The sequence below is a fragment of the Cottoperca gobio genome, unplaced genomic scaffold (genome assembly GCF_900634415.1).
Source record: "Cottoperca gobio unplaced genomic scaffold, fCotGob3.1 fCotGob3_30arrow_ctg1, whole genome shotgun sequence".
NCBI lineage: Eukaryota > Metazoa > Chordata > Actinopteri > Perciformes > Bovichtidae > Cottoperca > Cottoperca gobio.
The window spans coordinates 750001-762500 of NW_021166920.1; the positions used below are offsets into that span (position 1 = coordinate 750001).

The 12500-nt window shown below is 44.7% G+C and overlaps 1 protein-coding gene across 1 annotated transcript in view; it reads right to left on the reverse strand.

Annotated features, from left to right (window-relative positions):
- Positions 1–3138: 3138 nt before the first annotated feature.
- The window catches only part of cacna1ab (calcium channel, voltage-dependent, P/Q type, alpha 1A subunit, b), a 98866-nt gene continuing 89504 nt past the window's right edge, over positions 3139–12500 (reverse strand). The window contains exons 47-49 of the mRNA XM_029427294.1: positions 12356–12500; positions 9576–9814; positions 3139–8496 (exon numbers count right to left, since the gene is read on the reverse strand). The exon at positions 12356–12500 is cut by the window's right edge and continues 57 nt beyond it. Coding sequence (XP_029283154.1) covers positions 7768–8496; positions 9576–9814; positions 12356–12500 — 1113 coding nt within the window. The 3' untranslated portion in view covers positions 3139–7767. The remainder of the gene's footprint in view (positions 8497–9575; positions 9815–12355) is intronic.

Here is a 12500-nt window from a genome sequence, read left to right on the forward strand (position 1 = left end):
CTATCAAAAATAATCAATAATTTAGCTCGTGCAAACCTTAACCAAACAAGTACACACGCCAAATGAATAAAGTAAAGTTTGTTTTAAGGACCCTAATATTTAATCACAAAAACATAGGAATGAATGTGTTTGATGGACGAATAATCAAATCTGTGCTACAAAGGGTTAAAACATTTGTTTTCCTGATCTTATGGCACCCCAAGATGTTTTGGGAGAGGTCGGCCTCCAGCGTCCGGGACGCTGAAGTCAAGAGGTGAGGACAGATCTTCTGGAAGCAACTCGTCTCCACCGGGTTGATGGCGATGGAAAGAAATGGAAGAAGAGAGAGATGGATGGAAACAGAGAGGGACCTGGGGTTGCTATGGCGACAGTAGGAGACACTTCAGCCATGTCTCCGAGGAATCAATTTACTGTAAGTCCGCACAGAGAGGCACTGCGCAGGTATCAGGGGGAACGTTTGATAACTTGTACAAAGACAAATAAGTTGTCAGTATAGTGGCACACAAATCCACGCGGAGGAGCGGCGAAGTGCGGCTCGCCACAATAATTACATTTTTCTGGCATGTTTATGAACTTCAAGCCGGATGACATTTTCAACATGTCACAGGAATCTGTATACTGAAGTCAAACTATTCCCAGCTTTTAGTTTGGCACAGAATCTGCGTTATTCCATGTGAGTATCAGTCAGTTATCACATTGAGCGCATTAGTACCGTCGATGCTCTTCTCAAACATCTTGATGCTACATCAGAAGTTGTTTCAGTCGCACCAAACGCAAACAAAGTTAACAACAAAGTGTTAAACATCGAAGAACCAGATATTCTCTGAGGAGTCGGCGCAAACAGAGCGTGAGTAATGATCTTTAGCTCATCTGGTGGACACAAACGCGACTCCAAATCAATGCTAATGTTGCTCTGCGTCTGCGGCAGTCGCTAACTGTTGGCTTGAAAGGTGATAATATTTATGCCTTCAAACGGAACTTGTGAGCTCGTCGTGTTTACAACGTGGAACATCATGTTCACGATATGTTTGCCGTTCAAGTGGTTGAGAATATTGGCGTTACTGTCGGTGTCTAGAAGCTACCGAGGCTAACCATTTAGCAAGCTAGTGAGCGGGAAACGTAATGCAGGGCTCAGAGGAAAAAGATGAGGCCGTTGGGAATGTCAACATTTTCCTCAGACATGGAATTTCAAAGAAAGACTTGAACTATACGACTAAAATTACAATATATCCACCGAAAAAAAGGAATTTCTATGGCCATCGCCATCTTCAACAAGGCAGCATATATCTGTATTCTTTTAATATTTAGTGCAGCTTTAAACATGCTGTAGGCCTATTTTATGCAATGAGCTGTCATTTGTACGCTCTGTTCCTGTAGAACAAACAATAATTCATTGCAGAAATAATCAGATCCACCTCTAATACCTGCTGGACTCCATAAAGAACTGAAGACGTACACAGAGACGCACAGACTGCAGACAGACGAAACATACCCACACAGGCAACCATGAATTCATTCCACCTACACTGCACACACACACACATTAACACACACACACACACACACACACACTCACACACACACACCTTTCAGAATGAGTGAGAACGGTGGAAGCTCAATCTCGCCACCTTGTGTTTATGAATGGTATTACACGAGGAAGGAGAGATGAAGTAAGTTGAGAAAGAATAACGAAACAGAGAGAAATGAACACAATGAGTTTTTCAGAAAGTTTATGGATTATATACACAAGTATTACTGAGCCAAAGTATACAATAGATGGTACGGGAGAGAATGGATGAGATGCAATGACATGATTATCTACTGACCCCCTCCACCCTCCACCCGTCCAGGCTTGACTTGATGATCCCAGAGGGAAATGAGGAGTGCGGGAGGGAGGGAGGGAGGGAGATGAAGGTGAAGACGAGGACATTAAAATCTCACGTGCGTGCTGCGATTGTCTCAGAGGGAGAAATCATCATGTCCTGTACAGTGTAAGGCACTGAGGGTGACCTACTGTAGCTGATGTTGTCAGGACACACACACACACACACACACACACACACACACACACACACACACACACACACACACATACATACATACATACATACACACTTAGTGCTGAAATGATTAGCTGATTGATTATTTAATTTATTAATCATTTATAAATCAACCCACAGAAAATAATATTAATAGGCAAATATTCTCTGAAGATGATTTACTACTTTTAGTTTGATATCATTAACTTATTATTTATCTGTTTATATACAAACATTGCACATCAGTGTTCATTAATGTGCAATCATTTTCTTAGTAATATAGTGACATACACACTTTTCTGTGCAGAATCTTCATTGCCTGTAACTTATAGTATATATATAATAGAATATAGTAAACTATACCCTGTACTTTCATTTACGCAAACATTTTTACTAGCTTTTAATTTCATTTGACATTCCAAGAAACACTATATATATTGACCCTTTGGGTACAAAACTTTCCTTCAGGAAAAATTCAATTCTGTCTTATGTTCCCTGAATGTATCTCATATTAATGGCATTTTGAAAGCACATTTCCAAATGTGCAGGGTTAAACTCAACATCTAATTCGCACCCGCAGTCCAAAAACACCTTAGAAAGTATTATTATTTACTCATTCAACAATGTAAATAATCAGTTTCAGCCCTAAACACATTCATGCACCACACAACTGCTTACACTCTTACACACTCTCACAGACACCAACACGAATACATACACAGTACATGTCTCCCTGTCGCAGCAGTGGCCCCGCCCCCCTCACAGTGGGACAGAGTGACGGTGACAAAATGGCTTCTGAGTATGAGGATGAGCCCGAAAAGTGTTCCAGTGCCATTGTGAAATTGTGTGTTAACATCACTACGACTTCTGCTGCTGCTGGTCCCCCCCTCCCGAAAACCTCCCCCCCAAACAGGACCCCTATATTGTTGAAATTCTCTCTCATTGCCTTTGGACCCTCCCGCCCCTCCCCGCCTCGCTCTTGACCCCCTACACACACACACACGCACACACACACACACACACGCATGCACACATCTAGTGCTGTACAAAGGGGAGACCACGGCGTGGCTTCAGCTACATAAGCACAACTTTTGGCAGCACTACTGTACATTAAAACCCACTGTGTAGTTTTTTTTTTTTTTAAAGAGAGCCCTTATTCGTGTTTTTGTCGACGCGTTGCCTCACGACTGACCCACTGACACAATTTCACAGCCGACTGAGTGGATGGTTTGGTGCGTTTGTTAGTTTTTCCTTCGTCCCATAACGAAGAAGAAAGAAAAATGATTGACAGAAGCCGGAGGTGAAGACACAGACAGCAGATGTGGGGTAGAAGCGATGACTTAGCGAAAACTTTGCAATCCCCCCCAACAAAAACAACGAAAGAAGGATCAGATGTTCACTTTTTTTTTCTCCGAAGAATGGGATTTGTTCCCGGAAAAGCACACACACAACATGCTTTCACACAAGGGCAGTGTTGTGTGTCGGCCATTTTGGATCCGCTGTTACAATTGTGGACAGGCGAGTGGTGTCGAGGAGCCAAAATGGAGGTGGTTTTTTCCTGCCTGTCTGTCAACACGCTTGGCAGGCTGCCGATGAGGGGTCAGAGTGTGTAATGTATGTCAGTGAAAGGAGAGAAGAGGGGGGGAAGGGGCAACATTACAACGTCTGACGCCATGCCAGGTAAAACCATACAATAACTCAAACCGAGGCCTGCTTGTTTTGTCGCTGACTTTTCCCTACGTTGTCTAACTATCTATCTACCTAAATCTAGAGGGACCTGAGAAGTAAGGAAACCGCTTTGCACCTCTGTAAACCTCTCACTACACCAAAACTGGACCCACGACATTTCTGGGATGGACAAAAAATGCCACGCCTAACAGGGAGGTGAAGCCAAGAGGGCTAGCTTGCTAACAGCATCGGTATATTAACAATGAGGCTCTGATTTAAACTGTTTCGATCTCTTTTGATTTTTAGCAACTACAAAAAATCAGTTTGTGTTTGAATGGGATTTTTAGCCCACACTGGATGTGATATTGATTTCCCTACTTCAAGTCTAGCATCTTGGCTATTTCCTCACCGTGGCCCAGTCTCAAAATCACCGCTCTCCCTGTTTCTATACTAGCATGGGAGTCGGTTGGACTTGACTTTTAAGGCGTAGTGTGGTTGATCTCAACTACTATAGAGGGTAGGGGGACGGACAGGAGCAGCTAAGGTCGAGGAGAATGGGGGGTGACAAATGTGACTCTGATACAGAAGGCACTGTGGCTCTGTAGGGGGTTTTGAGGAAACGTCCCCACCTGCCGTAACCTCACTTGATGGGAGATGTCGGCAGAGGGGTTTCGGATTTGCGCCCCTCGACTCCCGCCAATCAAATAAACAATCAACAAAAACAAAACCCCCCTATCCCCATATTCACTACGCTTTGCTCAACTACTAGGCCTGGAGGCAACACATCTCGGGAGGGAGAAAGTTGGGGAGGGAATAGGGGACAAGCGTCATGAAAGAAAGGGGTTTCACTGTGTGTGATGTCAAGAGACGTGTGCAAATGCAGTGTCGATCTTTACAATTCGTTTAATTTCTCCGTTTTACAGTACCACAGCGTTGTAGATTCTCTTCCAAAATAATACGATGAGGATGCTTATGAGGTCTGCATAGAGTCAAAACACGTGGACTGGGGTTTGTTTTCTGGCTTATGCAACTGCGAAGAAAACAGTGCGAGGTTTCAAGAGTAGCTAGATCGCCAACCGTGTCATGAGCATGAACGGTATGCAAAACAAATAAATATCTGAAACTCTAATTTACTCTGTTATCTATAACTACATCTACTGTATTATATCTAGATTTATATGTCGTTTATCATCTATATTGATCTATACTTTATCATCTTGTCTTAGACTTATTGAATATTCAATAATTGTTGTCCGTCATAACAATAAGAATGAAATGATTAGTCCTAAGTGTTTCTGTCCTGTAATGCCTTTAGTGTCGCTCTCTGGCAAGCTGAAGGAACAGATGTCAAAGCAAATGGACAGAAAAAGAAAAAGGTAGATGAGGTAAAAGAGGTTGGTGGACACTGAAGTGGGTTTTGGCAGAGGAGGTTCCAGCTTTGCTACAACCTCATATGATTGGATTGGTGATTTTGGTGACTGTTCTCTGGTTATCCAGACCTGAGAGAAGGGGTTGGAAGGGGGGTTGGGGGGGTGGGGGGGTCGTCAGCATTGGCACAGACAGGCAGACAGAAGGACGGGCCGACAAACGGACAGATATGGCGTCTCTCAGGCTACATCCATGTTTCCTGACTAGGACTGGACTTCATCTATATATCTTACAAAGATATAAGAGACAGGTATAAGTGGAGGTTTTCACTCCAGGTCTAGAAAACAGGATGTGGCCTGGAGGCTGTCCTGTAGAGGGGGAAGGCAGGGCGGATAATGTGCGCTGATAACTGCCCCCTGATGGCAAAAATAGAGAACAACATCACCTAATACTGACACCAACACTACCACCAACACTGTGCTGTCACTGCCGGCAACCGATCGTACTACAAAATTTCAGAGCCTGACAGAGGGAACAGATTGAGATTCCTAGTTTTTTTGGCTGCTAGTGGAAGAATTCAACCTTGGTAGAACTTTAGCCTCAGTAAAACAGGCTGGTCTGAAACCTCTTCAGAGTAAAATGCAGACTCTTCCACATTCTCAATGATCGGGTCTAACCCTCCCTCTGAACATGAATTCTTGATCTTTGGGTTGGCTTGACAAGAGTACTGACCCCACAAATCATTGCAAGTCAGAAAGTGAAGCTCCCCTGACCTCTACCTCCACCACTCTGAAGAGAGATTATATCTTAAGAGTTGCGTTACAACACGCAACGCTGCTAAGTGAATGTTCCCAAGCCATCATTCCCCCAAAACGTTGCAGGAAGGCATCAGGAACCCGGTAAACGTCATTGAACGGGGGGATAAAAACATAACAGATGTAAACAAGATGGACATAGCATACTTAAACTCCAAATAACATGACAACAAATCTACAGCAACAGTTTCATCAATCAATCATCAATCAATCATCAGCATCATCATCATTGTCATCGTCATTTTGCATTGACATTGATATCATTATTCATAAGTCTATCATCATTAACAATAATAAATCAAGTGTGGTAGAAGTCCGCTTCTCTCTGCTCTTTCTCCCTCTTGTTTCTCAAGCACAACAGGAATGTGATCCTTCAGGTAGTAGAAACGTAGATTTTGAACCGTATCGTCAGAAAACTGAGACGAACAAAATAGCCATTTCAGATAAAAAGTAAACTAAAATCACATTTGAGATGTGAGAGAGAGAGAGAGTGTCTGAAAGAAGAGAACTTCTTTTGTAAACCTAAATGCAAAGTTTCCTATAAAGCCCCCAGGTCCCACCCACACCAATTAGATTTCCTCTCTAGTATGTATTTAATCAGTCATGCAGGTTTCCATCAAATTTTGGACTCCGAAAAAGATCAAAGGAGGCTGAGCGAATGCAACAGAAGAACCAAGCTCCAATGTCCGAAGAAGAACAAGAAGGAGAAGTAATCGATAGAAGAAATACTGAAGAAATTAGTCTTTTTCCCCGTCCCTCCTTTCCTCTCCTCCGCCCCATTCAATCATGCGATGTAATTTCCTGTCAGGTCATCCCTCGCCTTGCGCCGGGTCGAGTAACCGAGGAGGAAGGGGCTTGACGAAGTGTCCGACTCGCTTCTTAAGTTATCTGAGCCCACCCCCCCGTAGCGCACTCGAACAGGAAGTGAGCCCACACATGCCCCGCCCCCCTCCACTACCACCACCGGCGGACAGGAAGTGATGCCACACCAGTTCCGTCAGCATTAAGTGAGTCTTTAACAGTAAACAGAGATGATAAAACTCATCAAATATCAGCCAGCGCGCTGTGATTGGCTGGTTTTTGCAGTATAGGCGGAGCTTCCTGGTTCTGTCCCTTGGAAAGGAAAAAGGTTAAAGATAAAGTGGTTGTTCTCCCTTTTTTTCTTTTCATTGTTTGTCATGTAAAGTTTCATTTTGTTCTTCATTGTTCAAGTTTGATTTTCTGGAGGCATAGCTTGGCATGTAAGGGTTAGGGGGTCCTGGCTTTTTGTTAATTAATTTTTCTTTAAACATATCTTTTCGAGGAGTCAAAGCAGTGGACTCCAGCTAATTTTCAGGCTTTTACATTAGCAGATTGGCCAGCGACAGAGAGCACACATCTGACGAAACTAACCAATCACGCGACAGTCTAGGAGAAGTGCTTTTAGGCCTCGTAAACCGCGAGCATCCCTGGCCATTTTTTACATGCTCTTCCCTCGCTTTTTTGTTCCCTCTGTCTTTCTTCTGCAGCCTGGCCTTGCTGGTCAAGCATAGAATTCTGGGAAGTGTAGTTCTGAGATTGAGAGAGGCAAAGGTAAACTGTGCCCGGGCCTTGCGTTGGTCTTGGCTGTCTCTTTTTCATTTTATCCATGTGCTGCTCTGTCACCGATTTGAGTCTTACACAAAATCTGTAAAAGGCTATTTGCAGTACCCTACACCCCCTCCCCTCTGCCCTTTCCTCTCAGTCCGAGGGGTGAAGGTAGAGGGTTTGGAGGGTGTCCTACCCTCTCAACAATTTCGCCACCTCTGCTTTATTAAAAGTCTACATATCCAAGGCCAGAGCACCGGAGGCTGCTATTCTTCTCCTCTCATGCCCATATCCCTCGCTCCCTGTGGTTGCTAGCACCAGTCATCCTCATCCGTCTCACTATAAGGTTCATGCAGGCCCTTGCGAGGCCCTCGGGTATGGGGGGGCCGGTGGTGTGGATGGGGGGGCACCCCAGGTGGCCCCCGGCGATGTGGGGAAGGTGAGGATGAGCGGTAGCCGTTGGGCACCCTACGTGGTTGCGGGTGAGGGGGTGGAGGGGGCCCGTGGTGGGCAGTCCTAGGTGAGCGTGGGTGTGGGTGAGGATTTCCCCCATGTGGGTGTGGGTTGCCATGGGAGAGGCTTTGCTCGTAGGCAGGGGGCTCATGATGCCGCTCGTACTCGTAGTCACGCTCGTAGAAGGGCCCATCCCCCTCCAGGCTGTCCCCAGGTGGAGCCCCGCTCCAACGGCCTCGGTGAGGGGACCTGGGTGAGCCGTGGAGAGGCGAGCGCGGGGACTGGTGCCTAGGGGAGCGCGGTGAACCGTGTCGGGACGAGGATCCCCCGTGATGGGGAGAAGCCTGGCGTGATGGGGGTCGGTGGAGATAGCCTCTGTCGTGGTCTGGTGGGGAGAAGTGTCGGGGGGAGGGCGAGCGCAGTCGGCCCGGTCCCGGGGGACCGTAGCTGGGCTTGCGGACAGCGGGGGAGTAGGTGACATGTGGACGGGGGACAGCAGGAGTCTGGGGCAGCTGGCGACGGCCTCTCCGCGGAGTGCTGGTCCCCGAGGTAGAGGGGACCGGGCTGCCACTCACCGAACTACTGCCCTACAGCAAAATGTAAACAAGGAAAATCAAAACGCACCACAACAACAACAACAGAGACCAGAATAGAGCAGAGTGGTGGTAGATAGATAGATAGATAGATAGATAGATAGATAGATAGATAGAGAAGAGATAAACACCATTGAAAATCATTCAAAAACATAGTGATGAGGCAAAAAATTCACACCAAGAAGCCACACATCACATTGAAGAAAAATGGACAGAGAGAGAAACAGTGATAAAGAAAAAAGCATAACACAAAAAAGAGAGATTGATATCCATAAGTAGGTGTATGACTCTTTGTGAACTCTTACTGGATAAAAGAAGAGTTGTTGTGGATGCAAAAGGCAAGGGTTAAGAATCACTTCATGAATAATGAAAGATTTACCTCTTTGCTCAGCTCCTAGCAACAGGTATACTGGGATTCAAACATTAAAAATGTCGATGTACTGTACAACAAAAATAGCTTGTTCTTGCATTTGAGTTGCAAGAAAAATATCGAGAAGTATTCTGGATAATATCTAATGTCTAGTTCACACTACACGACTCTACACTACAGATTGCAGACGCAGATTTCTAGCAGGCTTAACATTGAGACCTATCTGGGAGTCTGTCAGGGAGCTAAAGAAATGTTAGTTTGGAGAGTAGAAATACTCATCAGGAACTCCTTCAGGGGAAAGATCTTGTAGTGTGAACCCTGTCGCCGATCAGTCATGTTGTGTGAAAACCACAACGACTTCAAGACTCCCGATTACAAGACTGCAAGTTGTTTAATTTGAACATTACAGCAATCTGACGACTTTGATAGTCGTGTAGTGTAAACTTAGCTTAAGGAAGCCTACCCTACTGTAACTACAGGATTGAGTATAAACTAGGTATGATGTAAAGTATCGCTGTCAGCACTGAAGTATCCAAAATGACAGTATAGAACATCCTCATCCAACCTGTATAGAGTAAAACACTTCATAAAAGGTACTCTACAAATATAGAAATTAAGAAGAAAGAACAGGGAAGACAGTATTTGACAGTATTGAAAAGGTGTCCCTAATCGTGGCATTAATCTCGGTATCTTTGGAGCCCACCTGTCTGTGTCCTCGTCCATCAGGCCCCTCGCTGGGTGAGCGAGACCATTGGCGGTCGTGGGGATGCCTGTGGGGGTAGTCGTGTCTTTCAGGGCCGTAGTGCTCCTTGTCCATGGAGCTGTGATGGTGATGGTGGTGATGGTGGTGACGACGGTCCTTGGTCCGGCCGCGGTCCCTCTCGCGCTCCTTTGGAGGAAGGTCGCCCGACTGCGTGGTGGTGCTGAGGTCTGTGCCCAGACCTAGCAGGAAGATGTCTCAGTTTACATTTGTGAAAACAAGGCTACTCGTTATTTTTGTCAAGAGATGAGCTACCCGAGTGAGGACGTACAAAGTAAGACTAGTACCCTTTTTCCAAAAAAATTTGTGTGTATATGCTAGTTTATTTTTAAATGCGGGAAAACCTGCTAAAATATTATATAATCCCTTCAACGTGCGACACATAGCATTGTGCCGGATGTGTGTCCGCCCTGGTGTCATGTTTTTATCACTGCTGATCGGAGCTGAAGCCGATAAATACTGTGACTACAGCCGAGTCATTTGTCCCGGGAATGAATGCCGATTGTAACCTCTGCCACTAAACTTTTGTCCAGTGGGAATGGGGCTAATATGATCCGCAAGGCTGTGTAAACAAAACACAGAGAAACTCAGATTACAACAAACACAGAGGGAGTTAGACTTCATCCGCTGCTCAGGACGCCATTACTCCACTATATCTTTACATGGCAAATAGTTGATTGCTGCTATATTAATGCTCTGAATGCCGTATAGCCTATAGAACCTATAAACTAAAATGAAAATGTCATGCAAAAATCAACTACACATGTGCAGTCAAATGTAGCAAAGACAATTCATATAAAACATCACCATCACTACCGAGTCTGGGAAGCAAAGCAGAGTCCTCCCCATCAGATTAGAGAGCGCTCCAATTATAAAGAGGACTTAGAGTTTAACTGCGGCAGCGTTGTTGCATTAGTTCCACAGCTGAAGCATGCAATTTGCACTCGCAATTAGTGATGAAGTGGGCAATGTTCTTTTCAAGGACTTCTTTGTGCCAAGACTTGACTTGCATAAATATAGTGAATGTGTTGACAACTCTGCTCTCGTAGCTCAATGAATGCACAGATTGCTCTTAATTGCCTCAACAACTGCTACTGAGCTGCCCTTGACTGCAAAGCATTACTGCGTACGGCAAGAACACCGATGTTACATCATCGCTTGATGTCTAATGAAATGAAATCCAAAATGATGGCTATGATGTCAAACTCTAGTGTTTCCATTATTGTTCAACAGAAGGACATTTCTCATCAGTCAAATGTTTTGTCTAGTTACTAATTGGTAGTACCAACCAGTTGAGGTGGTTCAGCATCTAGTAAGGGTGCCACCTGGGCGCCTCCCTAGGGAGGTGTTCCAGGCACGTCCAGCTGGGAGGAGACCCCGGGGAAGACCCAGGACTCGGTGGAGAGATTATATCTCCTCACTGGGAACGCCTCAGGATCCCCCAGTCGGAGCTGGAGGATGTGGCCCAGAGAAGGCAAGTCTGGGGTTCCTTACTGGAGCTGCTGGACCCGACCCGACCCCGGATAAGCGGTAGTCGATGGATAGTTACTAATTGGGATACTGAAAGTAACTTGCACTGACTGCTCTGGCAAACAAGACTCATAGGAAAACGTTAGAAGGACTTTTCCTGAAACAGCTAAAAGGCTTGCACAAAAATATTGTCTTTTAATAAAACCTTAAAGCCACTATGTGCAGAATTTGAATAATCTTTGACTTTTACAACCCCAGTGTTAGTATCAATAAGCATTTTGGAAGACAGCAACGTATGCCGCTAAAGGAGCGGCCATATTGTATTGTACGGTGGCCATTGTAGGACACCTCAAAGTCGAAGCTTGACATTTTCAGACTTGGCTCAACCAAACTCGACCTAAGTAGTACTTTGTCAGCCTCAGCTAACATAGCCTGTTAACATACATGCAGTTAGCATGTCAACATGCTAATGTTTAGCATGTGAGTATGCATGCTTAGAGTGTTAATTCCATCCATCCAATCCATTTAGCATGTCCAATGCTAGTGTGATAAAATGCTAACAGTAGTATCAGGATAACATGAAAAGTTTACAAAAAAAGTAATACAACCTCAGAATTATGTGCACGGTGAGAAACATAACTCTTGCCGTGTTTACATTAACACATTTCTTTGTGCATTTTGAAGAATCGCATTAAAAAAGCTGTATGGAAATGACAAAATTCGATAAAAAATAGGTTTTTACGCTTGCTTGAGGTGGTTTTTACCTTTACCAAAATGATTCCCATGCATTAGAATCATTGAAATTGAAAATATACTATACTATATAACTATACTGCATTGCAAATGTTAACTTTCCCAATTGAAACAAAGTCCTTAAGGCCTCTCTTAATTGTTCTCTTGTAGATGGGATAGATAGCCAAGGCCACTTGTTATGATTCCAGTTCCCAACTTCTAATTCCTCTATTCTGTTCACCATGCGTAGAGCAAAGCCTATACCGCCAACTTCTGAAGAAACTACGCTTTGTATAGCTGCGTTTATTTGCTCCAAACCAGACCAAATAAATCTAATTCGTATTTATTTTTTGCGATATTCCAAAATCTCTTGACAATTGAATGGAAACAACATTTTTAAAGGATCTTGTCATGGATTAAAGTGTTAAATAAGTTCAAGAGCTACGCCAAAAGAGGCTGCTGCTCTCAAACATGAGGCATTAAAGGTAGTATAGTATAAATGTCCACGATGAGTGACTCACCCGTGTCAGCGTCGGTGTATCTGGTCAGGGAGCGCTGCGAGGTCCGGTGATTCCTGTCCCTGTGTCTGCGTCCCCCTCCGTGTCTCCCCTCCTCAGACACCACCCTCTCCAGGGAGTAGTCGTCCAGCCGCACGCCCCGGCCCGT